The sequence below is a fragment of the Symphalangus syndactylus genome, chromosome 4, assembly GCF_028878055.3.
Source record: "Symphalangus syndactylus isolate Jambi chromosome 4, NHGRI_mSymSyn1-v2.1_pri, whole genome shotgun sequence".
Lineage (NCBI taxonomy): Eukaryota > Metazoa > Chordata > Mammalia > Primates > Hylobatidae > Symphalangus > Symphalangus syndactylus.
This window is the reverse complement of record NC_072426.2, coordinates 126,078,046-126,104,960: the sequence shown is the minus strand read 5'-3', so window position 1 is coordinate 126,104,960 and position 26,915 is coordinate 126,078,046. Positions and strand designations below refer to the sequence as shown.

The 26,915-nt window shown below is 38.3% G+C and overlaps 2 protein-coding genes across 12 annotated transcripts in view; one reads left to right on the top strand and one right to left on the bottom strand.

Annotated features, from left to right (window-relative positions):
• Window positions 1–14,160, bottom strand: part of ARFIP1 (ADP ribosylation factor interacting protein 1) — a 131,430-nt gene extending 117,270 nt beyond the window's left edge. The window contains exons 1-3 of one of the 8 annotated variants that reach the window (XM_063638283.1): window positions 13,893–14,019; window positions 12,588–12,685; window positions 3,109–3,225 (exon numbers count right to left, since the gene is read on the bottom strand). The gene's annotated coding sequence lies outside the window, so the exon portion shown is untranslated. Of the gene's footprint in view, window positions 1–3,108; window positions 3,226–12,587; window positions 12,686–13,757 lie in introns of all 8 variants that reach the window. The other 7 variants (XM_063638282.1, XM_055276149.2, XM_055276145.2 and 4 more) reach the window with 7 other exon arrangements.
• Window positions 14,161–14,206: 46 nt separating this feature from the next.
• Window positions 14,207–26,511, top strand: TIGD4 (tigger transposable element derived 4). 4 transcript variants are annotated; one of them, XM_063638280.1, is made up of 3 exons: window positions 14,207–14,513; window positions 18,778–18,894; window positions 22,798–26,511. In XM_063638280.1, exon 3 carries the CDS (start codon window positions 23,340–23,342, stop codon window positions 24,876–24,878), a length of 1,539 nt encoding a protein of 512 aa, XP_063494350.1. In that variant the 5' UTR covers window positions 14,207–14,513; window positions 18,778–18,894; window positions 22,798–23,339; the 3' UTR covers window positions 24,879–26,511. The 4 variants fall into 4 exon arrangements, with proteins under 4 accessions (XP_063494350.1, XP_055132119.1, XP_055132118.1 ...); XM_055276143.2 differs by lacking the exon at window positions 18,778–18,894 and adding an exon at window positions 22,549–22,637 and having other exon boundaries at window positions 14,431–14,513; XM_055276144.2 differs by lacking the exon at window positions 18,778–18,894 and having other exon boundaries at window positions 14,267–14,513.
• The last annotated feature ends 404 nt before the right edge of the window (window positions 26,512–26,915 follow it).

Here is a 26,915-nt window from a genome sequence, read left to right as displayed (position 1 = left end):
ATTACCCTTTAAATAAAAGGAGAAAATCTCTTCCAGTGAGGCCAGAATAAAGGAAGAAGGAATCTGCAGAGATAGCGAAGAGTAACATGGAAAAATGGAAGGTTAAGGCAGTTCACTTTTGCTGTCTTTTACTTTCTTGTGAAATAGGAGTTATCATTTGACCCCCCGTATAAAACAGCACCAACGAGGAAAATATAGTAGGTCCCCCCATTATCCACGTTTTGGCTTCCCACAGTTTGTTATCAACTGTCAATCATGGTCTGAAAATAAACCTCTCTTCTTTATAAATTACTCAGCCTCAGGTATTCCTTTATAGCAACTCAAACAGATTAAGAAAATATGTTGTTATAATTGTTCTATTTTATTATTACTGTTAATCTCTTATTGTGCCTAATTTACAAATTAAACTTTATCATAGGTATGTATGTATAGGAGAAAACTTAGTACATGTAGTTTGGGACTATCCACAGTTTCAGGTATGTGGGTCTTGGAATATCTCCCCCAAGACTATGGGAAGACTACTGTACGTATTATCATTCAGCTCTGGAAAAGACCAAATAACTCAAGGCAGATAGAGAAACATATATCAAATTTCTGAGAATTACAGAGATAGGTACTAAATATTATATATATAAAAATAAATTTTTTTTTATCTTTTGAGACAGAGTTTCACTCTTGTTGCCCAGGCTGGAGTACAATGGTGCTATCTCAGCTCATTCTTTAAGTGCTCTGATCCACTTCATATTTATTTCTTAAAGGTCTTCTTGTTTATAACTTTGATAACAAAATACATGGGAGTAACAAGACTTAAGAAGTTAATGACCTATATAATTTGTGCTGTTTAGGTTATGCATTTTCTAATTTTTGTATGAATTCAGTTATCTTTGAAAGCTGTCTTTAAAACAGAGTGATAAATTACTACTACAAAACCACCACTGATGTTCAGCCCTCACAGACCAGTTATATTGGAGGCCAAAATGTCGTTAAGTCATCTCTGGGGGTTCTACTATAAATCAGACAGAGGTATTTGCTAATAAAAGAGTGTAAGAACCAAAGACCTACAAAGTGAATTATTAATTAGAATTTATCACCTCAAGTTTAAAATCCATCCAGCTCTTTGTAGCTGCTTTGATTTTACCATAAAAATCACATTTTTATATATACATACTGAATAGACCAGATCTATACAGAGGAAAACCTTATAAGATCCTTTCCCAAATTTTAGTGAGGGAGAGTTTTATACTCTACCACTCTTAAATGCATTTAAGGTCTTCTTAGCACCCAGGAAAGAGAGGGCAGGAGGTATTAGATTTGCCAGGATCCCGAAAACCCCTTCAGAGTCTCCATGACAACACTGAGTTTAAATATTCAGAAGTCTAATGATAAAGGATCTATGGCAGGAGTGTTGTTGAACATAAATCATAATGTAAGCTTTTCAAATTCAGGTACTCATATAGCAGGTGGTCTGAAATGGTATGCCCAAGACACAGGAGGGCAGATACAACCACAGCAGAGAAGATAAACATGGCACATCACACTGGAATATAAATTTACATTATTTTTCGCTAAAATAAGTATGATAGAATCTAAAGCAAAATTCACTTGAATAAAACAACACACATAAGTCTTCAAAGAAATTTGCTAAATTTTTATGATAAAATATGAGTCTTCAAAGAAATGTCTGAAGAGTTATTACACTTTCTAAAAGTACTTTAGTAAAAAAAAAAAGTTGGAAAACTACTATAAATAATGATATACAGCATCAAGAACTTCTGACTGGTGGGTCAAGGACCATAAAAGGAGGTAAATAGAAAACACTGAGAGCAAAAAGTAGCAAAACTTGGGCTTGCTTTAAAGTGATTTTGCTTAGTTTCTTTAGATTTGATATTCCAGAGATCAGTTATTATTCTAAAGATTTTTTTTAAGTGGCTCTATTTCTTTCACTTTTGATGAAATCTATTGGAATATGCCCATCTTTTCTCATTCATGGATAAACAGGAAGAGAATGGTAAGATCAGTTTTTTCTTTACCATGAGAATATATTTATTTTGCAAGTTATTTTTAATGCTTCAGCCACAATTTCCACACATTTTTATATTACCACAACTTTTAAAAATACTTTTTAAACATCAGATACAGAATTTGTTCGAGGTTAAAAAGGAAAAACATATTCTTTCTGTTGAATAATTATCACATTATACTTAACTTAAAGACTATTAACCTTTTGAATAGCAAGAATTGAAGCAGCTGGTGGTCATACTTATTTGTAGGTCCCAAAATAGCCCTGAGGTCTGAAGAGGAAAATATCTTTTATAAACTATAACAAAATTCTCACCTCAAAATAAAATACTATGAAATTTGCACAATTATATCTGTATTCACGTCTTTCCAATATCCAGAAACCTACTGGATTTTTAGAAATTACAATGAAAATAGGTTTATATTCAGAAAACAGAGTTTATACCAAGATGACATTGCTTGAAACCTGGAAAAGACTTGTTTTGATTTCATAATTGAATATTAATTTTCAAGTTGAACTGACTTGTTTACAATAAAAAATTGAGTTACCATACATGTCTCCATTTTAAAACTATATGTTCAGAGTTGAAAATATCCAAAATATAGAAGCTTTTCAGTCAAAACAACTTAAAAGGATTTTGTTTTCTATGATGACAGTTCTCCGAACAAGAAGAAAAACGAATCATTTTCCTTACTGCCCAATGCAAAAGAACTGGAAATGGCTTACCACACAATATGTTCAAAGTATATTACATTTATTTTTATAAATAGAATAACCAAAGAAGATAATACAAAATAATTTACATTATTCTTCTGTCTTTATATTAACAACTATCTGGTATCTGTAAAAGCTATTTTGCTAAATACCTACAAGTTCTTTTACACATTGATAAATTAAGTTCAGGTTGCTTATTAAGATAAACACATCAGGCTAGGCATGCTGGCTCAAGCCTGTAATCCCAGCACTTTGGGAGGCCAAGGCCAGCGGATCACTTGAGCCCAGGAGTTCAAGATCAGCCTGGGCAACCTGGCAAAACCTTGTCTCTATAAAAAAAAATACAAAAATTAGCCAGGCATGGTGGCACGCACCTGTGGTCCCAGTGACTCAGGAAGCTGAGGTAGGAGGATCGCTTAACCCGGGAGGCAGAGGTTGCAGTGAGCCAAGACTGTGACACTACACTCCAGCCTGGGCAACAGATTGAGACTCTGTCTCAAAAAAAAAAGATAAACACATCAGTCTAGATAAGTCAAAAATAGAAAGCCCTGATAAAATACAGTTAATTCTGAATTATATACATAATAAGAAACAATTTAAAAGTTAACCTAACAGATTTTCAACTATGCCTATCTCCACCACCATAACCTACTCTTAGGTAACAAAACTGACTGTTTGCAGAAGTCTTTTTAATTTCCCCACTCAGACTGTGTTACAGAGAAACTAACGAGAAGTAAAATGAGAAGACTCTCAAAACTAAATTACTCTCTGAAAAGAAAACTAGTTGTAAATTAACTCTAAATTATTCAGTATGCTGTGGCTTCATTCTCCATAGATGGCTGAGTTCCAGAACATTAGCAGTGAAGTCAACCAAGAAACAAGAGAGGTGGTCATCTCTGTTGTTGTAATTGATTTCATTCAAAGATCAAACAGGTTACCTGTTATTTGGTATTATCTGAACTGCTTTTGTCCCTTAGCAATGGATAATTGGAGAGTTACTTTTTGTTACTAAATTCCCAAAACCATGTAAAATAAACCCCTTCAATATTCACAGGTAATTTTTTAAATGAAAAACGCTCACAGTAAATAAACTAAAAATATAGATTAACATATATATCGTTACATATAGAAATATTTACAGATATGTGTATATACATGAGTTAGTGTACATACATATATTTCTTTACTCTGTCCACTGGGAGGGCCTAGAAGCAATGACATCCCAACAGCAATGAGCAAACACAGTGCCTAGACGTTGGTTCCTAACACTATTCTCCAATAGAAGGAATCAGTGCTCCTTGGAGAAAAGGCTGATTCTAGGCCTGTGGTAGGTAATACACAAGGTGAGCCTAGAGCATTTTGTAATACCAGAAAGTTAAAAGTGCTCAAAAACAAACAAACAAACAAAACAAGAACAAACGTCTCACAATGATAGGAGTATGTCAAAGGAATACAAGCACCAACTAAAAGAGCTCCCAATGGCCAAAGCTGAAACAATTTGAGCAACACAGTAAATGAAGCACTACTGGATTTACCCTTAAGTATAAAATAAATATCCATGAGTCAGACTGATATAAATGAATGACTAAAAGGGGAAAATAGACAAAAAACCCTTACAGAAGATTTTTCAAAAATTTATGTAGACACTTCACCCTTAAAGAGGTAAAGCATAATTCCCCAATCCCCAATTGTGTGCTTCACAGAGAGAATTTCTTCTAAAAAGTACAATATACAAAAGGAAGAGGGAAAAAGAGTAACTTTACAGTGGACAAAACTGACAAACATTATCTCAAGCCAAGTAGTCAAGGTTAATATCAATGGTACTGTCATATTAATAGTTTGTATTCTTGGCCGGGTACAGTGGCTTACGCCTGTAATCCCAACACTTTGGGAGGCTGAGGTGCGTGGATCACCTGAGGTCGGAAGTTCAAGACCAGCCTGGCCAACATGGTGAAACCTCTCTCTACTAAAAATACAAAAATTAGCTGGGCACGGTGGCATGCACCTGTAGACCCAGTTACTTGGGAGGCTGAGACAGGAAAATCGCTTGAACCTGGGAGGTGGAGGTTGCAGTGAGCCGAGATTGTGTTACTGCACTCCAGCCTGGGCAACAGAGTGAGACTCTACCTCAAAAAAAAAAAGAAAAAAAAAAGTCTGTATTCTTGATATGATGTGATGGGAATGGCACTTTACTTCTGCGATCTTTCTCCTAGAAACATATCACCCTGTCTAATCATGAGAAAAACAGCAGACAAGTCCCAACTGAGGGACAGTCTACAAAATACCTGACCAGGCAGTAATCTTCAAAACTATCAACTTGTCATCAAAAACAAGGAAATCTGAGAAACTGTCAAAACGAGAGGATACATGACCACTAAAGGTAATATACTATCCTAGATGGGATCCTTGAACAGATAAAAAAAAAAAAAAAAAAAAAAAAGACATTGGGGAAAAGTGAGGCAATCTGAATAAAATACGGACTTTAATAATTGTGTCAATATTGGTTCACTGTGACAAATGTACTATGCTAATGTAGTATGTTTTTGTTTTTGTTTTTTTGAGATGGAGTCTCACTCTGTCGTCCAGGATGGAGTGCCGTGGCATAATCTCTGCTCACTGCAACCTCCGCCTCCTGGGCTCAAGTGATCCTCCCACCTCAGCCTCCCAAGTAGCTGAGACCACAGATGAGCACCACCATGCCTGGCTAATTTTCTGTGTTTTTGGTAGAGATGGGGTTTCACCATGTTGCCCAGGCTGGTCTTGAACTCCTGAGCTCAAGCAATCCACCTGCCTTGACCTCCCAAACTGCTAGGATTACTGGCATGAGCCACTGCACACAGCCTATCTTATAATAGGGGAAAGGGGTATGGGAAACTCTATTCTATCTTCACAGTAATTCTGTAAAACTAAAACCATCCAAAAATAAAAGGGTCTATTACAAAATAATCTAAGAATACTGTGCTATATTGCTATATTTTATATAACTACTAATAACACATTTTTTTTTTTTTGAGACAGAGTCTTGCTGTGTCGCCCAGGCTGGAGTGCAGAGGCACAATCTCGGCTTACTGCAACCTCTGCCTCCCAGGTTCAAATGATCTTCCACCTCAACCTCCCAAGTAGCTGGAATTACAGGTGCAGGCCACCACACCCAGCTAATCTGTACATGTATATTTTTTAGTAGAGACAGGGTTTCACCATGTTGGCCAGGCTGGTCTCGAACACTCAACCTCAAGTGATCCACCCACCTCGGCCACCCAAAGTGCTGGGATTATAGGCGTGAGCCACTGTGCCCAGCCTAATAATTTATTTGCATACACTTGAAAGAAACAGTCTAACTGAAAATTTAATTACAGGTTGATTATCCCTTTTCCAAAATGTTTAAGACTAGAAGTGTTTTGGATTTCAGATTTTTTTGGCATTTGGAATATCTGCATATGCATAATGAGGTATCTTCAGGAAGGGACCCAAGTGTAAACACAAAATTCATTTACGTTTCATATACACCTTATACACACAGCCTGAAGGTAATTTTATGTAATACTTTAAATAATTTTTTGCATGAAACAAAGTTTGTATACACTGTACCATCCAAAAGCAAAGGTGTCACTATCTCAGCCACTCACGTGGACAGTCCGTGGTTGTTTGACATGACCATCATTCCTGTCTCTGAATTTATATGCTATCAATAACCAATAATTTCTTACATATACACATGGCATTGTACTGCCCTTTGTGGGCATGTTTGCGTAGGTGTATCTGGGTGTGTGAGGAAAAGATACATGGCAGCTGAAGGGGGCTAGGCAGGTCTTTTTTCTCTTGGGGAAACTGTTGTACAACTGCATTCTGACTTCGATTCATCACATAAAGTTGGGTGTAGAATTATGTACTTGTAGCATCATGTTGGGCTCAAAAGTTTTGAATTTTGCAGCATTTTGGATTTCAAGTTTTTGGATTAGGAATGCTCAAATTGTACTACCATTTTAACACTATTTTTATAAAAATTCATATTCAAATTCTTGTATTACAAAACTCGATGAACTGAAATCCTTAATACCATTAACTTGGAAATTTAATGAGTCAAATTTAGGTGTCAGGTACTGAGCTAGGTTCTAGGGATTCAACAATGAGCAAAAAAGAAAACAAGACATGGACCTTACCTTCATGAAATGTATAGGCCACTGAACAGAAAGACAATCTTATAGTCACATGAATAAATGTAAATTGCAAACTGTGGGAAATGTATGATGCTATTACCTTAATGTGGGAAGTTAGCATATTCTCTAAGGATGCAAAACTTCAGCTGAGGTGTGAAGGGTGACTAGGAACTAACAAGTGAAATGAAATGAAAGTAAAGAAAGAATGGTCCAGAGAGAAAAGCATGTACAAAAGCCTTGCAAAAATGGCAGGGAGCAAGGTGCATACAAAGGACTAAAGAAGGCCAGCATGGTTGAACTGGAGAATTATGCAGAACGTGGTACAAGATGAGTCTGGAGAGCTAAACGTTGTTAAGCAGTTTATTTTGATCCTAGAAGCAATGGAAAGCCATAAAAGCACTGAGGGAGGAAGAAGGAGAGTGACAATCAAATGTGTGTTTCAAAATAAATCACTGTGCCTTCAAGATGGGTAATGAATTAGACAGGATAGATAAGAATGGAGGCTACTGTAAAAGTTGCAGGCAAGATGAAGTGGCAGTAGTGGAAACAGGAAGAAATAGAAAAATTCAAGAGTTATGTAGAAAGTAAGATTTTAAAAACTTGTTGAATCATTGGATCTATCAGGGAGAGGGAATTAAGGATCACTTCTAGTTTTCTGGATTTTACAATGAAAAGATAATTGTGTCATTCACTGAAAAAAGGAACAAAGAAAGAATCAACGTTGTGCAGTTTTGTTGGGAGGGAAGGGGAAATCAGTTTCATTTTAGACATACTGGATTTGAGATACCTTTACGATATTCAAGAAAGGATGTCGACAAGATAGCAAGACATACAGATCTACAGCTCAAAGCAGACAGAAAACACTCATGCCCTTAATGAAGCTGACATCTTTATCCTAGAAAAGCAGCTGACTATAATCCCCAAATATCCAAGAAAAACATTAGACTTAGACTTTGACCATCTGGATTTAGTTAAAACAAAAAGCTGAGAGAGAACATGGCAATAATATTTCATCAGCTAAAACAAAAACTGCTAGGCACCATGGGTAGCAGATTTTTAAAGTCGTGGTTCAACAACATAGGAATTATGTATCACATCATATCATGTCGCATTTTAAAGTTTTATCAGGGCTGGCCAATGTTGTTGGAAATGTTCTAAATTTGCACTGTCCAATAAAGTAGCCACTAGCCACATATGATACTGACACTGAAATGTGGCTGGTACAATTGAGGAACTGAATCTTTCACTGTATTTAATTTCAACTAACTTAAATAGCTATATGTGGCTAGCACCCTGGCATTAGACAGTGCAGGTTTACAGCTTCCTCATATATTTCATCTGATTCCCCAATACCTACTTTTCAAATTAACTGGGAGAGAGGTGTGGTGGGTGGAGACATTAGAGGAATAGAAAAAACATCCTTTCCATTTTCTGCTTATTACTTGAATCTTTATTTCAAGAATTTATAATACTTAGGCTGGATGCAGTGGCTCATGCCTGTTATCCCAGCACTTTAGGAGGCCAAGGCAGGAAGATCTCTTGAGCCCAGGAGTTCAAGACCAGCCTGGGCAATATATAGCACTGAAACAAAACAGATAAGGTCCTGGCCATTTTAGAGATTACAGATCACGGGCTTAAACCCAGCGGCTCTTTCCACTGAGGGTGTAAATTCCTGATCCATCCCTTTTTAGGTATGTGACCCTGGACAAAGCACTTTACCTAAATCTCAATTTCTTTATTTCTAATGTGGTGATGTTATCTGCTCTACCTATTTGGTATGGCTGGAGTAAAAATAAAATGAAGATATATGTGAAAGTGCTTTGTAAATTATTACATGCTAAACAAACAGAAGGTATTAAACAGAGTAACATATTCCTTTTCTCTAGGGCAAAGACTTCCAACAGTGTGCCAAGAATGGATTATAGATGTGCTGAAATTGTGACCCATTCCCTCGCTCCACAGCTTCCAGGGAACCAGGGAGGGCCTGGCTCTAGTCTGCCATATAATCATTTTTTATGTGTGCCATGATGACTATCTCAGGCTAGCAGAAACTGGAGTTGGCGAACTGACTCCCTCCTCTGGATGATTTAGGGCTTACCACTAACTCTGCTGCTTTTATGATCCTGTTTCAAAGGCCGTAAGTCACTGTTCCCCAGGGACCAATGAGGCTCAAGCTTGAACATGAAGGAGCTGCCAGTCCAATGCTATCACAGATATACAAAAATAAAATATAAACTCTTATCTTAGGTGAAAACATGGCAAGGACACTGCCATATTTTCACAAAAGATTTGAGCAACTGCCTGTTTTGCAACTACCTTCAGATCCCCAAATCTTTGTCTTTCAAGAGAGGATCTGATTTTTTCCAAATACCCAAAGTTATTCAGATTCTGGTGACTGAGGTCATGAACTGACAAAGCCAGGCAAGAACTTCATTTTTGTATGTCTCAATCTGAACTGACAGTCATACTAGAAGTAGATTTCAAAGCAGATTGCCTATGCTGAAGAACAGCATTCACTTAAATAAGTATGTTCATTAAGGGAAAAAAGTGTATTTCATAAAGAGACTTTATATTCCTTTTTCAGGAACAACTAAAGGTTTAAGCAACACCTGCCTATGCCCATCCTAAGACAAAGGCTTAGATGGAATGGAGGAGAATGTAATGAGAGATGGGAGAAAGAGGAGAATAGGAATAAAGGAAAAAGAAAAAGAAAATAAATACTTTTGTCTCATAAAGGATATCTGTTAATCTGCAAGAGCCATTCAGTGGCTTCCATGACTGCCAAAAGCTAGTAGAGATCAAGGAAAACAAAATTATTTTCAGACCAATAGTCTTTTTCATACATCCAGAAGTAGTGCTACATATCTGACTTTTAGACTGTCATGGACCTAAGTCATCGACTTCCATATTAAGTGGAACAACTCACTTTCCATTCTGTACAAATATTTTAGTTTTTAATCCATAACCATATTAAAGTTTCCTGTTTAATTTACTCCTTCTTCCATTCTGAATTTATTCTTTCCTCCATCCCAAATTTATTATTCTAAAATTTATTTATACTTCCAGACTCTTACAATGCCCAGTTTATTACTTACAATCTTCATTTTCACATTTTCCCCTCCTCATATACACACATACCATCTGCTTATTATTTGAATCTTCAAGAATTTATAACACAATTCTTTATTTCAAGTAGGTGTGTGTGTTCTAATACACACACACACACACACACACACACACACCAGAGTCGTATACCCATCCCCATAGGAAACCCCTACCAACTGCCTCCTCCAAATTCACTTCTTTTTGTCAAACTTCTCAGTATGATATTCAACCAGATGTTCATCCACTGAAGATTAAGAAAGGAAATGACCTTTTCTTAACACCTGATAGAAAATCAGGTGATATATCTCCAACTTATTTCAAGAAGGACATAATGGATGCATCGTAGAAGTTGTCTACAGTAGTAGTCTGGAGTCAGACAACCTAGGTTCAAATCCTGGCTCCACCAGTGCAATTCTGAGCAGACTACTTTAGCTTCAGCTAATCATTCAGCTTTACTTTCTTCACCTATTGAAATGAGGACTTTAGCCACTTTATAAGGTTATCAGATAACATAAAGCACTTAGCTCAATGCACATGGTAAGCAAATAAATGTAATTGTTACAGTGTTAGATACAAACTATCTTCCGAATTTGTCATTACCTTAAAAGGAAACTAATTTAGCATAAGCTAGTCTGTTGTTGTTATTGTTGTTGTTGTTGTTTTTGAGATGAAGTGTCACTCTGTTGCCCAGGCTGGAGTGAAGTGGCGGGATCTTGGCTTACTGCAGCCTCCACCTCCTGGGTTCAAGTGATTCTCCTGCCTCAGCCTCCCAAGTAGCTGGGACTACAGGCATGCACCACCACATCGGGCTAATTTTTGTATTTTTAGTAGAGATGGGGTTTCACCATGTTGGCCAGGCTGGTTTTGAACTCCTGACATCAAGTGATCCACCTGCCACAGCCTCCCAAAGTGTTGGGATTACAGGCGTGAGGCACCATGTCCAGCCTAGCATAAGCTATTCTCTATAAACTTATGTTGACTGCTCCCCGAAGTGAGGTTGCTAGACAGAGGAAAACTTATTTCATTTTGTGAGCAGAAGAAACTGGTTACTCAAGACAGACTATGATGAGCTGTATAGGTCTCTTCAAGTTAACGTTCTAAAAAAAAAGTATCAGACCTTTAGAACTGCAACCCTCCATCAACAAATAATTCACAACCAAATCAGTAAGTTCAAATATGTATTCTAAAACTTACGTTAAGCTTGGAAGGATACTAACATATTCACAAGAGAGAAACAATCATTAAAATATCTCATACAGAATGGAGGGAAAGTGGATGTCAAGATAAGCAACAACATTCCAAAGGACCACACCACTGAAAGACCTTGTTTGTTCTTCCTAGCAAAGCCAAATCAAGTCCTAAGGTACATGCCTCAAGCAAAAAAAAAATTAAGCAAATGAAAGCAAAATACAACTAGAATTTAAATTTTTTACTCTGAACTGTGCCTAGTTGGTTGGTGATATTTAATACATATTAAAGATAGGCGCATCAGTTTGTAAATCCACTGGATCTCCAGAGCATTGACCACAAACAGCTATCCCTAAAAAGAAACCTCAAAACCACAAATCAGGAAATAAAGTGGGCAGCCTCATTTCCTTCTGTAAGTCTAGGAAGGAATTTAGAAACACGTTTTAAAGTAGAGATTTCAATATCAAACTTGAAGAATCCCTGTATTCTCCTTTCCTTGGTCCCAAAGCAAACAATTTACAGTTTGGGAAAACACACACACACACACACACACACACCCCTACCTGTTTTCACTAACTTCAACAAGACGCTGCCTAAGTGGTGGTTTTAATCTATCAAGAGGCTATATATCTCCTTTGCACAGTTTGGGAAAAAACACACACACACACCTGTTTTTGCTAACTTCAACGAGATACTGCCTACGTGGAAAACACACACACACACACACACACACACACAAAACCTGTTTTCACTAACTTCAACAAGACACTGCCTAAGTGGTGGTTTTAATCTATCAAAAGGCTGTATATCTCCTTTGAGAATTTGATAAAAAGAATGGACACTTTCCCAGGGGGAAAAAAATTCACTCAAACAAAACTGCATATAATTTCAGGGGTGGAAATGAAGAAGACCCCTGAAAGTTGTTGACCCTTAGGCCATGAACCCCAAGTCATCATCCAGGATTAAGGCAAATCATAATCCAAGGAAAACCAGTTTATCAATTTGAAAAGAAACTAAAGTAACTGAGGCAGGGATTTAATCCAGAAAATACATTAGAAATCTTCTCTGTTTTCTCAGATAAAAGTGTGTTAGACTTGGTAGTTGGGAGAAGACGTGGGTCATGCTAAGCAAGGAAAACAAAACAAAAAACACCACAGGACAAACGAAAGAAAAGTAGAATTAAGACAGTAGGAAAATACAGTCATCTGTAGCCGCTCTCAGAGAACAGCAATGAAATGGCCAATTCGGCCTGGCGCGGTGGCTCACGCCTGTAATCCCAACACTTGGGAGGCCGAGGAGGGCGGATCATTTGAGGTCAGGAGTTTGAGACCAGCCTGGCCAACACAGCGAAACCCCGTCTCTACTAAAAATACAAAAATTAGCCAGGCGGTAGTGGCGCCTACCTGTAATCCCAGCTACTGGGAAGGCTGAGACAGGAGAATCGCTTGAGCCTGGGAGATGGACGTTGCGGTGAGCCGAGATCTCGCCAATGTACTCCAGCCTGGGCGACAGAGTGAGACTGTCTCAAAAAGAAAAAAAAAAGAGAAAAGAAAAAAGAAAAGGCCAATTCCTGAAGCCTTAACAGACGGCTGACTTAAGGTAACCATTTCTGGTGCACATTTCTATGCCAATTAAGTTAATTAAATGGCAAACATGAACACACCCTTACAGGTGAAAGTATGAAAGCAAAAGTTTATGAGAAGTTCTGGATCTCTTCCGGCTTTTCCTTATCAAATAAGAATAGAGTTAGATGAAATTTATACTTTAGGAGAAAAGAGGGTACCGGCGGGGGACAGAAATCCTAAAAGTGGCTAAAGGATCTGCAGGAAGTATAAAGTGTAAACTTTTTGAAATCAAAGGGCTCAAGAGGAAGGTAAGAACAAAACAAAGGAAGTAATAACAAAATAAAGTAAAAGGGAAAAACGTCTAGCGTCTAAAAACTGTTTTTAAAAAATTATTTCCGTTTCCTAGACACGTAAACAGTAGTAACTTGGCAAACAGGAACGGAGCAGAAGACAATCGCACAACTCCCTTTCCAAAACTCCAGCATTCCTTGAACGTCCTCAGACGCACAGTCAGGCTTGGGACATTTCACAGGCAAGACTCCTCCCTGCACACTGCTAGATGAACCTCTCAGAGGGACTATCACTATCTCCCTTCCTCTCACTGCGGGAGAGAGGAAGTTGGGGATGCAGGGAGAGGAGGGGAGAAACGAGGGTTGGACACCAAGCCTGAAGGTGGCCGACTCCGACACTTTGTCAAGAAAGGTCCGGATTCTGGATCCTGCAAGCCCTTTTCCCACCCAATGTATGCAAAGCCGAGAGGGTGCCTCCCTGCAAGGGCCGGTTCTACACCTTCACTCGACTGTTTCGGGGGCACACTCTGAGGGATAGAGGAATGAAGGACAGAAGAAACCAAAGGCATAACACTTGGGCAGATATGGCACAGATTAAGGAGAGGCGTGCCCTGTGAAAGTCCGGAACGGTGAACCCGGAGGCAACGTGCCCGCCCCACCAGCCACCTCAAACCATCTTTCCCCCGCCTTTTCCCAGGCGAGCCAGCTCCGCCCTCACCTGTCTTAGGGGAACTCGGTAGCTTCTAAGTCGACGCTTATCCCTTCCGCCGCTCTCTGGAATCGCCTCAACCCTGGCAAGAAGTGAGCGGAAACGCGACACGGACCTTTTCCTTCTTCCCCTTCCCCCACGCACCTCGGCAGCTCGGGGGCGGGGAGCAACTGCAGCTGTCACAAATTCACACTGACCAACCGCCGAGGACAGTCGGACCGGCAACCTCTCAACCCGGCCTCCAGAACCAGCACCAAGAGCAGCGAAGCCGGAAGTGAGGAGACCGGAAGTAGCGTTGTCCCTGGCCCTGTACGGCCTCTCTCTGCCTCAATCCGGCCTTGCCCGGCCACGTCTCGGTGGTGCCAGCGCACCTCCCACGAGGATCTCCCCGCCCTTCTCCGGGAGGCGGGTTACGCCCCTCCCTCTGCTGCTCTAGCAACCACATCCGGGACTCCGGCGGTGTCGTTGCCCGGGTAATTTTCTGGCAGCGACCTAATAGTAGAAGGATGTGCGCGCGGGGCCGGAGGCACCGACTAGAGCTGGGAGCTTGTGGAAGGGCGCCCCTGCCTGGTCTTGAGAGGTCGAAGGTCTCCAGGAGGCCTCCGCCTCCCTCTTTTTCATTCACACATCCTAGCCTCACACGTTAGGAGTCCCCCCAACAGACCGTGAGCTGGTGCCGGGAGGGTGGAGGTGGATGTAGCTCACTGCCACGCTACCACAGAAGAGCGAAAGCTGCTTTCTCAGCCACCGGAGAGCACGAAGAAGGTTATTCCAGTCCCGCGGGGAAGGTGGGGGTGGTGGGGAGAATGCGAAGATATGGCAGCAGACGGAATGCGGGCGCTCCCTCGCGCTGCCCCCGTGCCTGGGGAGCCCCCTCCCTTCAGAAAGGCTAGACCCCCGGACCCGGCATCCCTGAGCCCTTACTTGCTCTGGATCTGTGATCGCTTTTTGCTTTGCTCGCTCTCTCACAGTAGATTCCCTGATACTTTTCTTTCCGGCTTCTCTTTCTTTTTCCGGATGACCGAGCTCTGCTTTCTTTGCTTGCCCCATTACTTCTTAAATAGATCATTGTCCTGTCACGGAAACTGCTGAACAATTCGCTCTCTCAGAGCCCTTCGTAGTTTCCTAAACGGGGCCCCAACCTGCACTACTCTCCCCATGCCCCGCGCTCAATGGTGGGAAAGTGTGGCTCCGCCGTGGCGCTAGATAGACCTGAAGTTCATTTACACACTGTACTATACAGTTGGTCCATCACAGAATATCCCTTCGAACTGCTGGACTGCTTTTCCTTTGACAGCTTTGAATGCTCATTTTTACTCCCATTTCGCTTGTAGAAATGCGAAGGGTAACTGTGCACATGGCGAGATTTACCATTCTTTAGACCGTACTTCTCAGCTGCCTTTACTTGTCACAGTAGCTGACAAGATATTTTTAATGACTAATGCCCAAAGGCAGAGCTCTACCTCTGCAGATTTCCAGGGAGTTTCAGTGTGGTGAAATATCCCTGGCAGGTATCTTCCCCAGATCTGTGAATAGTAAATAGCTATGGCACCATAAATGTTTCCAACGTATAACAATATTGATTGAGCTCTCTAGGATACCACCTCTTACAAAAATAGTACTGAAATTCCAAAACACAAATCTCTCATCTTAAGTGGTTCTGTCTTAAACAAAAGAAAGGAGCAAATATATATGCCAACCCACTCAAACTGTAATTTCAATTCTTATAGCTTACTGTGGGTTTTTCTGTGCAAAGCCATCTTGTTGGTTTGGAGACCATTAGTCTTCTCAATTATAAGAAAATAATCCCAATCTAAATTAATTACTGCTGTAATTGTGTAGGAACTGAGCGAGTACAGAACTTGCAGCTAAGTACAAGTGTTGTTCCTAGGGTTTCAGAAGAGTGACTTGGAGGAAGTGTAGGGTAGGACTCAGCGGTGCTTGAATGATGTGGACAATGAATACTGAATTGTTTTGGCTGGCTGTTGTCTTAAGGATTCCTGCTAGCTGTCTCTTGAGTTTGCAGATGCTTAGCTTGACTAAAGTTAGTCTAACTATTAGACTGTTAGACTCAGAAGTGTCTCTTGTTTTGGAAAGGTGAAGACTTGCTTTAGTTTGTTCATAGTTTCCTTGGCAGCTGCTGATGGTTTTGATGGAGATTCAGATAGACTTGGAACTAATGCTAACTTCTGCTTGGTGAAGATGCTAACCAAGTTAGATACTCTTCAGTGAATTCTGGTACTGTGTATGATTAATCCTCATCCACAGTATTAAGCTGTGCAAGGCTATATATACACAGGATTAATCTTTCCATGATTTCCACTGCCCTGAAGGAAATTAGAATGTAGTCTGGCTCCAAGAAAACACTAGAAACTACTTCAGCTGGTGATGGAAAATAGTGGAATTCTATACATCCTTTGAGACAATGGAAGCAGCAACAAGCGTTCTTTGGATTGGGGAATATTTTTGGTACTAACTGAAAAACATTATTTTAAGCCTGGCCCTGCTTAGAGGAGACTTGTTTTCTCTTCCCTCTCTCCCTCTCTTCCTTTTTTCCCTTCCTTCCTCTTTTTCTTTCCTCCTTTCCTTCTTGTCTCCCTCCCTTCTTCCTTCCTTCTTCCGCTTTTTCTTTCCTCCTTCCCTCCCTCCCTTCCTTCCTTTTTTCCTTTCTCCCCTCCTTCCTTCCTTCCTTTTTTCCTTCCTTCCTCCCTCCCTCCCTCCCTCCCTCCCTTCTTCTCTGCCTTCTTTTCTTCCTTTCCTCCTTTGCCCCAAAACTTGGGGGACCCTGCCTGCTCATTTTGTTTAGAGTAGAAGATTACTACTTTTCTCTGAATTGTCATTTATTTTTGGAGAGATAAGAAAAAAGGGAATAGCTGCCTTCCATATATACTTATGACATGGAGATTATCTACTCATTTAACTTTGTACTGCTATTAGCTGTTTATTTGGCTTTTGAAAAATCATGTGCTATTTATTCATTGGGCTTGTGGGGAATTCTAGTAGCCCTGAATGGCATTTGTGGCATACTCAATGAAGTCTAATTCTTTATCCTGGCATTAAAGGCTTACCAAGATCTGGCCTCAACCTTGCAAATGAGCACTCTCTTTTATATACCTGAAGGAAAAGTGCTGAGTTAGCCAACTAATAGAGATAGGTATAAATACCAGTATAGACATAGGTATGAAACTTTAGTTGCAAAGAACTGTTTAATATGCTTCAAACTGCATATTTCCCTCCTCCATGCTTTATTCTCTATTCTTATCAGCAGAAATGTTTTCCTATTTTTGCTTACCTGTGATGTACCTATCCATGCTTTACAGCTGAGTTCAGATGCTACTTCTGTCATGAACCCATTATTTATCCTCCCTATGAGAATTCACTTTTCTGTCTTTTTGGATCTTACAGCCTTTGATTTGAGCTCCCATTTCAGTCTGCTTTATACTACTGTTCTGCATGTTTTCCATTATAAATAAGATGCTTTTGGGGAAACTGAACTTTGGACTTATTTGATTCTCTTATAGCACCAGGAAATTGGCCAACTCTAGTTGAGTTATGGAAATATGTTGTCTGCTACATACCAGGCAAGTTCAAGAATACCAGCAACTCCTGCTACTTAGGGTAATGGTACAAGCAGGATTAAGTGGATATAGTTGATATCTATCTGTAGAAGACAATGAGTAAGTGCTTTCTTAAGTTTGGAAAGTAGTTGATTCTCTGCAGGGGGGTATAAACTACTGATAAAAGGAGAGTGCCTCATTACCCCTGGAGATTCTGAATGGGAAGAATGCCAGCTTTATGTTTTCTGATACTGATTTTTTTTTTAATAACTTGGTGCAAAAGTAGAACATTATTCTAAGATGACTGTTGTGGAAGAAAAAAAAAGGTAGAACATTAGAGCTGTAAAAATGTTTTTAACTATAAAGAGGAAAAAATTGAACTTATTTATAATTCATTTACCTAGAGAGAACATTCAACATTTTGGTCAATGTATTTTTTTTTCTTTATATCTATGTAGATAAATATTTCCTCATTTACTTAACAAATTGTTATTGACACCCTATAGTTTGCTGGAAGTGAGCTGTGTAGGAATAGCCATGAACCTCTGCTCTGATGTAATTTTTAGTGTATGTTGTATTTGTTGACGTATAATTTTATATTTTACTTTTTTCACTTAATATATCATGGAATTTTTTTCATATCGTTAAATATTCTCTTTGTGTGGCACAATAGTATTTCAGCATGTAAATATTTAATTTATTGAATGAATCCTTTTTGTTGCATATTTTCAGTTTTGTCTGTAATTATATAGCAATGCAGGGAATAGTCCTGTGTAGTAGGTAGAATTCTAAGATGAACTCCAGTGACACTTACCTTGTGTAATTCCCTCTCCCTGTGAACATGATGGGATATTACTTCCATGATTATGTTATGTTACTTGCAAGGGAATTTTGGAGATGTAATTAAGGTTGCTAATCAATTGACTCTGAATTAATCAAAAGGGCGATATTCTAGATAGACCTAACCTAATCAAGTGAGCACTTTAAGAACAGAGAGTTTTCTCCTGCTTGTGGCAGTAGAGGAAGTCAGAGAGATGCAAAGTGTGAAAGAGATTCTACAGGAGGAATGTTCTCCATTGCTGAAATGAAGAGGGCCACAGACAAGCACCTGAGGGAAGCCTCTAGAAGCTGAGAGTAGTCCCTGCCAACAGCCAACAGAAAAAACTAGGGACCATAGTCCTACAACAGCGAGGAACTGAATTCTGCAAACAATCTGATTGCACTTAGAAGCAAATTCTTCCCCAGAGCCTCCAGATAAGAGCCTAGCTTCTGACCAACATCTTGATTTCTGCCTTGTGAGACCCTAAACAGAGGACCCAGTTGAGCCCACCTGGACTTAAGATCTACAGAACTGTGAGATAATAAACGGGTGTTGTTTTAAGGCATTGAGTATATAGTAATTTGTTGCATTAGCAGTAGAAAACTAATACATTTGTAAGAAATTATTTTTACATCTAAAATTATTCTTTCAGGATAAAATCCTTGATATAGGCCGGGCATGGTGGCTCACGCCTGTAATCCCAGCACTTTGGGAGGCCAAGGAGAATGGATCACGAAGTCAGAAGATGGAGACCATCCTGGCTAACACGGTGAATTCTCGTCTCTACTAAAAATACAAAAAATTAGCCGGGCGTGGTGGCACATGCCTGTAGTCACAGCTACTTGAGAGGCTGAGGCAGGAGAATCGCTTGAACCCAGGAGGCAGAGGTTGCAGTTAGCTGAGATTGCACCACTGCACTCCAGCCTGGGCGACAAAGCAAGACTCCGTCTTAAAAAAAAAAAAATCCTTGATATAGACTTGCTAGATAAAACGTTATATACAGTTTTAAGGTTTGTATATCATATTGCAAATTTGCCCTCCATAAGCATATTGTAACAATTTATGTGCCTCCTAACAACCTGTTACCTCACCCCAGCAAGCACTAGATACTGACATTCTGATAGGCAAAAACAAAAATGTATGTTTTTTTTAAAAAGAAGGTTTATGTTTTTCTTATTAATAGTAGGATTGACCGTTGTTTTCTTTATTTGAAATTAATTTGATGAGTCTTTTCTGATGATTTTCATATTCGTATTTTCTGATTAGCTTAACCGTTGACATAGAGAAAATATTCCCTAACATGTAGAATAGCATTTCTCTGCTATAATATTTTCAAGAGGGAGAATGATTAATGAGCTTGAGAGGATGACTATTCTGAGAAATATTAGTTGCTGCCATTACTCCTTGCAAAAGAATATCCCAGATGTTATACTGTTGGAATTTGGAGAATGTCAGCATCATTGATCAAGTAGTATTGATGCCTTATTCTTTTCTAGGGAAAAAGTCTAATTTGTCTGTTTGGCATTAGAAATGTGATTGTTTTTAGGAATAAAGATGTATTGTATCTTATCGTGGAAAATTGTAGCTTTGACTAATGTTAACTCAGGAGAAAAACCTAATCTTCCTAAATAAAGTTACCACATTTTCAATTTTCTCAAGATAATGAGCAATCTCTGATAGTATATATTATATCGCTTTAACCAGGATGGGAAAAGAAGAAATTCAAGTTACTTTTCTATAATCCTTGTTGTTTGACATGATAGATTTTATTTCTGATAAATGAGATAAGGCAGAAGGGAGAGAGGAAGGAAGGGAGGGAGGAAGAGAGGGAGGGATTGGGGGAAGGAGGAAGGAAGGAAAGAAAAAAGGAGGGAAGGAAGGAAAAGAGGAAGGAAAAAAGGAAGGAACGAAGGAAGAAGTTGGGAGATTCTCTTTCTCTTAGTAAATTTGGTTGGTTTTGTCTTTGAAAAATTGGTTTTTGCTATGTCAATTTCTGAAGGTTTGTATCTTCCTAATAAGAGCAAGAATTTTATTTTTATTTTGAAATAATTGCACATTTACAGGACATTGTAGGAAAATGTAAGAAGAGATCCCATATGCAAGCAAGATTTTTCAATGTTAGTTGTATGGTCAAATCTTATTACTTAGGTTAGTCCTCCCTGACAGATAGAGTTGCTATTTGTGTTCACAGAATTCAGAATGGCCTATTCTTCCATGGAGGCCTAATGTTGCTTTTTGTTTTTTTAAGGCATTGGAATTGCTGGCTTAGGTTGGTGCTGGGAGCATAGAATCTGTAACTATGGTCACAGGAGGCCCCACCAGTGTGATTCAAAGATACTGTAATATAGTGAAAAGAATGCTGACTTGACATTTAAAAGCCTGGATTCTGGACTGCTCTTAACCACATTATAACTGTGGGACCAATGAAATCCAGTTTTACCTTCCTCCTTAGTTATTTGGAATGCAGGTAGTAAAACCATTTAAAAACTAAAACTCTGGGCTATCATTATTTTTTTTTTTTTTTTTTTTTTTTTTTTATTTTTTTTTTTTTATTTTTATTATACTTTAGGGTTTTAGGGTACATGTGCACAATGTGCAGGTTTGTTACATATGTATCCATGTGCCATGTTGATTTCCTGCACCCATTAATTCGCCATTTAGCATTAGGTGTATCTCCTAATGCTGTCCCTCCCCCCTCCCCCCACCCCACAACAGTCCCCGGAGCGTGATGTTCCCCTTCCTGTGTCCATGAGTTCTCATTGTTCAATTCCCACCTATGAGTGAGAACATGCGGTGTTTGGTTTTTTGTCCATAAGACTTTTTTCGAAATGACATTTTTTTTTAAAAAAAAGAATTCCTTTAGTGGTTGTAATTCCTGTGATAAAAATTCCTCGTTTGAGTTGGACAACAAGGGCAGAAGAATTTTGGCAAAAGTTTTGTCAAAAGATTTTGTGCAAAAAGTTGTGCGTCACCTGGGAAACCAGGAAGCCCAGCAAGAAGAATGGAGTGCCCACACTCACACAGAAGTAACACTGCTCATCAGATTAGCTTGTTATTATCTTGGCTGCCCCATAGATTCTGATAAGGGAGGTGCTGACTTGGGAAAGTATAGGTGAGCCTATCTGGGGCCATGTGACTGTTCTCATGGCTTAAGAAAAGCCCTACTTTAGGCCGGGCACAGTGGCTCACGCCTGTAATCCTAGCACTTTGGGAGGCTGGAGGCAGCTGAGGCAGGCAGATCACGAGGTCAAGAGATTGAGACCATCCTGGCCAACATGTTGAAATCCCGTCTCTACTAAAAATGCAAAAATTAGCTGAACGTGGTGGCATGTGCCTGTAGTCCCAGCTACTCGGGAGGCTGAGGCAGGAGATCTCATGAACCCGGGAGGCAGAGGTTGCAGTGAGCCGAGATTGCGCCACTGTATTCCAGCCTGGCGACAGAGTGAGACTCCATCTCAAAAAAAAAAAAAAAAAAAGAAAAGAAAAAAAAAAAGAAAAGCCTTACTTTGAGTATAGATTTAAGGTGGGATTCTTGCTTCTGTTTGCAAGTACGATTTTATAAAGTTTTCCAAATTGTAGATTCACACAGCCAAAAGACATGAGAGAGATAATGATGATGAGATCATCACCACCCATTTGTTGAGCACTTTCTTAAAGTACTATATACTGTACTAAGTGCTTTATACTCTTTCATTGAATCTTTTTGAATGCACAATAATGAGGTAGGTGCTGTAGTTACTCCCATTTTACAGATAACAAAGCTGAAGCTTCAAATGGTTAAGTAAATGACCTGGGATCACATGAGTACTAAATAGCAGAGTCACTTCTCAATTCAGAACTGCCTGGCACCTTTTTTTTTTTTACAGATAGAAAGTAGAGGACCTGAGACGTTAAGACTTGTGGTCACTATCCTTCCTATTCGTAGTCTACATCTTTTCCTGCATTATACTCTCCTAATTGTTTGTTTCTATGCCTTTTGTCCAGTATTTCTGGCCTCTGTACATTCAGCTAATGTGTCAAATTAATACAAAAGTTACTGAGTTCTTAGCCTACTAACAGGATAAGGGTTTAAAAGAAAGAGAAGAGAAAAATTTTAAATAATAAAAATAAAAAGGTATTGGGTTTTTAAGCTTTTAGGTCGAATGGGATTTAGATTTTTTTTAAATAGAACTGTCACTTGATTTTTTAGCGAAGCATTTTCTGTCAGACTCCTATAAAAGAGACACTGTCTCCCATGCGCTATTAAAAGTTGAACCTTGTGACTACTGTCTGTCTATGTTTTCTTTTGGAGAAGTTAGAGGGTGCAGTCTGTGACCTCATGTGAAAAATAGCCACCAAGCATCTATCCAGCATCATTTTTAGTTCTTTAATTTTGGTAAGCCCACATTTTCAAAATAGATTAAATTTATCTGGTTTATTTCAGAACTATATATTATAATGCATTCAAAGGCAAGTGAGAATTCTAATCTGTAGAACAGAACTAGAGAGCTTTTACAGAGAGGCCCTTGGGAGGTAAGCATTTCTCTTGGAAACTTTATTGTATTTTCAGAACGATGCTTCTATTATTTTCATTATTAAGAGCATAATAGTTGGGTATAAGCATTATTTTAATATTCAATTGACATATTGCTAAAATTGTTTTTTTTTTTTTTTTTACATTTTCAAACAACAGAAGAAGATATACTGGCAAGTTCTAGAAGGATTCTACCATTTTCTTCTTTACCATGAACAAACTTGACAATTAATGGGTAATAGTTGCATGAAAACTTTTGAACGTTTTTTCTTCTTATCTCTGAGGCCTTCTATGGAGAATTAATAGGAGGTTGAATGTGTGCAGGGATAAAATGGATCATCTTAAAGGATTGAAGTTCCAAAAATACATCAGCAGGACTGGACAGGTTTGATATAATGAGATTTCTATTTTAGCTTGACTTCTACAACTCTGAATAAGCTATAAACTGAGCTATACAAGGTTCTTAGAAGGAAGTTTCTCTTCTAAAATATTCTAGTTGCGTATAACATTTTTCTTCTTCAGATCTTTGAAAAAGCATATTTTGTCATCAAGTTCCTACAAAATAAGACTATTAGACACTTGCCAACTTTTAGGATATTAAGTAGGATAGAAAGCAGCAATCTAATTTGGAAAACAAATTTAATTAAAGAAACAGTCACCAGGAAATAAGAAGAGTAATCTCTACATAAGCACTGGCTGAGATGGCAGAAGCTTCTGTGGATGCCTCAACTCTGCCTGTAACAGTGAAGAAAAAGAAAAGCCTATCCATTGAGGAAAAGATTGACATCATAAATGCAGTGGAAAGTGGCAAGAAAAAAGCAGAGATTGCTGCTGAATATGGAATAAAGAAAAATTCATTGTCTTCTATTATGAAGAATAAAGACAAAGTTCTAGAAGCCTTTGAATCTCTAAGATTTGATCCAAAGAGAAAAAGACTGAGAACTGCTTTTTACACAGATCTGGAAGAGGCATTAATGAGGTGGTATCGAATTGCTCAGTGTCTAAATGTACCAGTCAATGGTCCGATGTTACGTCTAAAAGCTAATGATTTTGCCCAGAAACTGGGCCATAATGATTTTAAGTGCAGTAATGGTTGGCTGGATCGTTTTAAATCCAGGTATGGTTTAGTATTCAGAGCTCAACCTGTAGAAGCTACAGGTGTATCAGTAGACCCTTCGACTGTCTGGTACCAGAATGTACTTCCTTATTATTTAAATGATTATCATCCCAAAAATATTTTTAATATAAAAGAGACTGGGCTGCTCTATCGAATGTTACCTACCAATACATTTGCATTTAAAGGCGAAACATGTTCAATTGGAAAGTTATGCAAAGACAGAATAACTCTGGTGGTTGGCACAAACATGGATGGCTCAGAGAAACTTCCTTTGCTTGTCATTGGAAAAAAGAGAAATCCACATTGTTTCAAAGGTTTAAAATCATTGCCTGTGTGTTATGAAGCTAACAGAATGGCATGGATGACCTCAGATGTATTTGAACAATGGATGCGAAAGCTTGATGAGAAATTTCAAGCCCAGCAACGAAGAGTGGTGATTTTTGTTGAGTCTTTTCCAGCACATCCAGAGGTAAAGAACCTAAAATCAATTGAGTTAGCATTCTTTCCGTCATGTTTATCTTCCAAATGTATAGCTATGAAACAAGGCATTATTAAAAGCCTTAAAATCAAATATCGACACTGTCTTATCAAGAAATTTTTAAGCTCTGTTGAAGGTAGCAAAGAATTTACATTTTCACTACTAGATGCAGTTGATACATTGCATCTTTGCTGGAGGGCTGTAACCCCAGAGACTATTGTTAAAAGCTATGAAGAGGCAGGATTCAAATCTCAAAAGGGAGAAAGTGACATAACAAATGCAGAGAAGGATACTGGTCTGGATTTGGTTGCTGATGCTCTGGGGGCAGGAGTAGAATTTCCTGAAGGTTTATCTTTAGAAGAATATGCTGCCCTGGATGACGATTTGGAGACATGTGAAGCAGCACCAAATGGTGATTCCGTATGCACCAAAGAAAGTAGATCGGATGAAACTGGATTTTACACTTCTGATGAAGAGGATGATGATGGATCTCCAGGAACTGCACTCCCTTTACCATCAAAATCTGAGGCAATAACTGCTTTAGATACTCTGAAAAAATTTCTTAGAAGTCAAGATATGAATGACGGACTTCAAAATTCTTTAGCAGACCTTGAAAATTTTATTAACTCTTTATCACCTAAGTAACTATGTATTGTACATCTAAAGAGTAATAGCTTTTCCTGATACCTTTTATTATATAAGGTATGTAAAGGAGTTATACCACACCACTTAAACATAAAAAATGAAAAACTAGTAATCCTTGGTTTAATTGCAAAAACCTTTGGTTTGAATAGCAAAACTCCCTAGTAAATAATGATTAAATAAAAAATACAAATTTCTATTTAACAAGGTTTTAGGGTGTAAAAAGTGTATTTCAAAGGGCTATACTAAACACATATGGTCAATATGTCAAACATAAAAGGAACTCTTCTGCTATATTTACAGATCGAATTGGTGATTTCTATTTTGTTTTTTAAGTTCAGATTATGTTCTAGAATATTTTAATTTATCTACCTAATCTAAGAAAAAAATCTAGCAATAGTTTATTTTTATAAAGATATATATATATGGCATATGTATTCTAACTAGACTTTAAATATCAAATATAAAGTAATTTTAAATTATTTTTCACATAACTAGCTGACCTTCTAATAAGAAATTATGGAAAACTGCTGAAAATAAAATCTGACCTAACTATACACCAAAATGATTAAAAATATGAGTCTTACTACTTTCAAGTTATTTGTATATCAGGTCAAATGAAAAGCTGTGACCCTATCAGGTTTTTTTTTTTTTTTTTTTGAGACGGAGTCTCGCTCTGTCACCCAGGCTGGAGTGCAGTGGCGCAATCTCGGCTCACTGCAAGCTCCGCCTCCCGGGTTCACGCCATTCTCCTGCCTCAGCCTATCCGAGTAGCTGGAACTACAGGCGCCCGCCATCACGCCCGGCTAATTTTTTGTATCTTTAGTAGAGACGGGGTTTCACTGTGTTAGCCAGGATGGTCTCGATCTCCTGACCTCGTGATCTGCCCTCCTCGGCCTCCCAAAGTGCTGGGATTACAGGCGTGAGCCACCGCGCCCGGCCTCGACCCTATCAGGTTTGTCATCTGTAACTAGAAGCTATGGATTCTTCCTGAATATTTATATGTATATTTGTGTTTAATAGAAAAATATATTATTGAAACATTTATTAAATTCTTGTGATATTTGTAGTTTAATAGTTATGCCTACATATTTTTCTAATTTTAACAGCTCAAGCTTTTAATCTATAATATTTAATTATTTTTTGGATTTTACTGAATTTTATTTTCAGGTAAAACTAAATGTCCTTTTAGCATATTTTGATGTATGTAATCCTTTTTTCCCCCAAATTTGATGGGTAACACTTTGGATTAAAATTCTGTTTAAGGAAGTTTTATCTATAGAATGTTTTAAAATATTGTATGAAATTAATTGATTTCCATCTATAAAGTAGTCTTTGTATAGTAGAATATTGTAACAATAATTTGTGAGACTTTTCCATTGTTAAATTTTAGTTTGCTTATTTAACTTATTACACTCAATTTGGTATCCCCTTTGAAAAATATTTTATAAAAATGTAAAACATACAGATTATTTTTACTATGAATTATTAGTCTGCCAACAGATGACACATTTGGAAGGAAATATCTATAGGAAGCATTTTTATTTTTCAACTGTTGATTTATTCTGCTTTTAAGAGTTGGTAATAGTAAGCCTTAAAATGTATTAAAATTAAAGTTTCTTTCAGAGTGAAATAAGGATTACTTGAAAGCATTTTATTAATGATTTGATTTAAAATTGTAATTTGGTACAATCATGGGTCTAATGGAGCTCTTAGGAGTTCCACCTTTAACTATAGTACTTGGCATATGTTGTTTCCTCAATAATTTTTTTCTTTTTTTGTGTAGCACTATTCATAAAATCTCTTCTGAGAACACTGTTACTAGTGAAATGCTGGGACACCATGAGATTTGGTAATTCTGTACCAATCACAGAGGTTCCAGTGTAGTTCCTTTGAAAATATTTAAAATAAGTTGAATATTTCCAAAGTACTGAAAGCACCCTCTTTTTTTTCTCCTATATGACATGATCCATTCCATGATCCGTAAATATTTCTGAGGCATAATGTATCTAAAGATAATATAATAAGACAGGGCCAGGC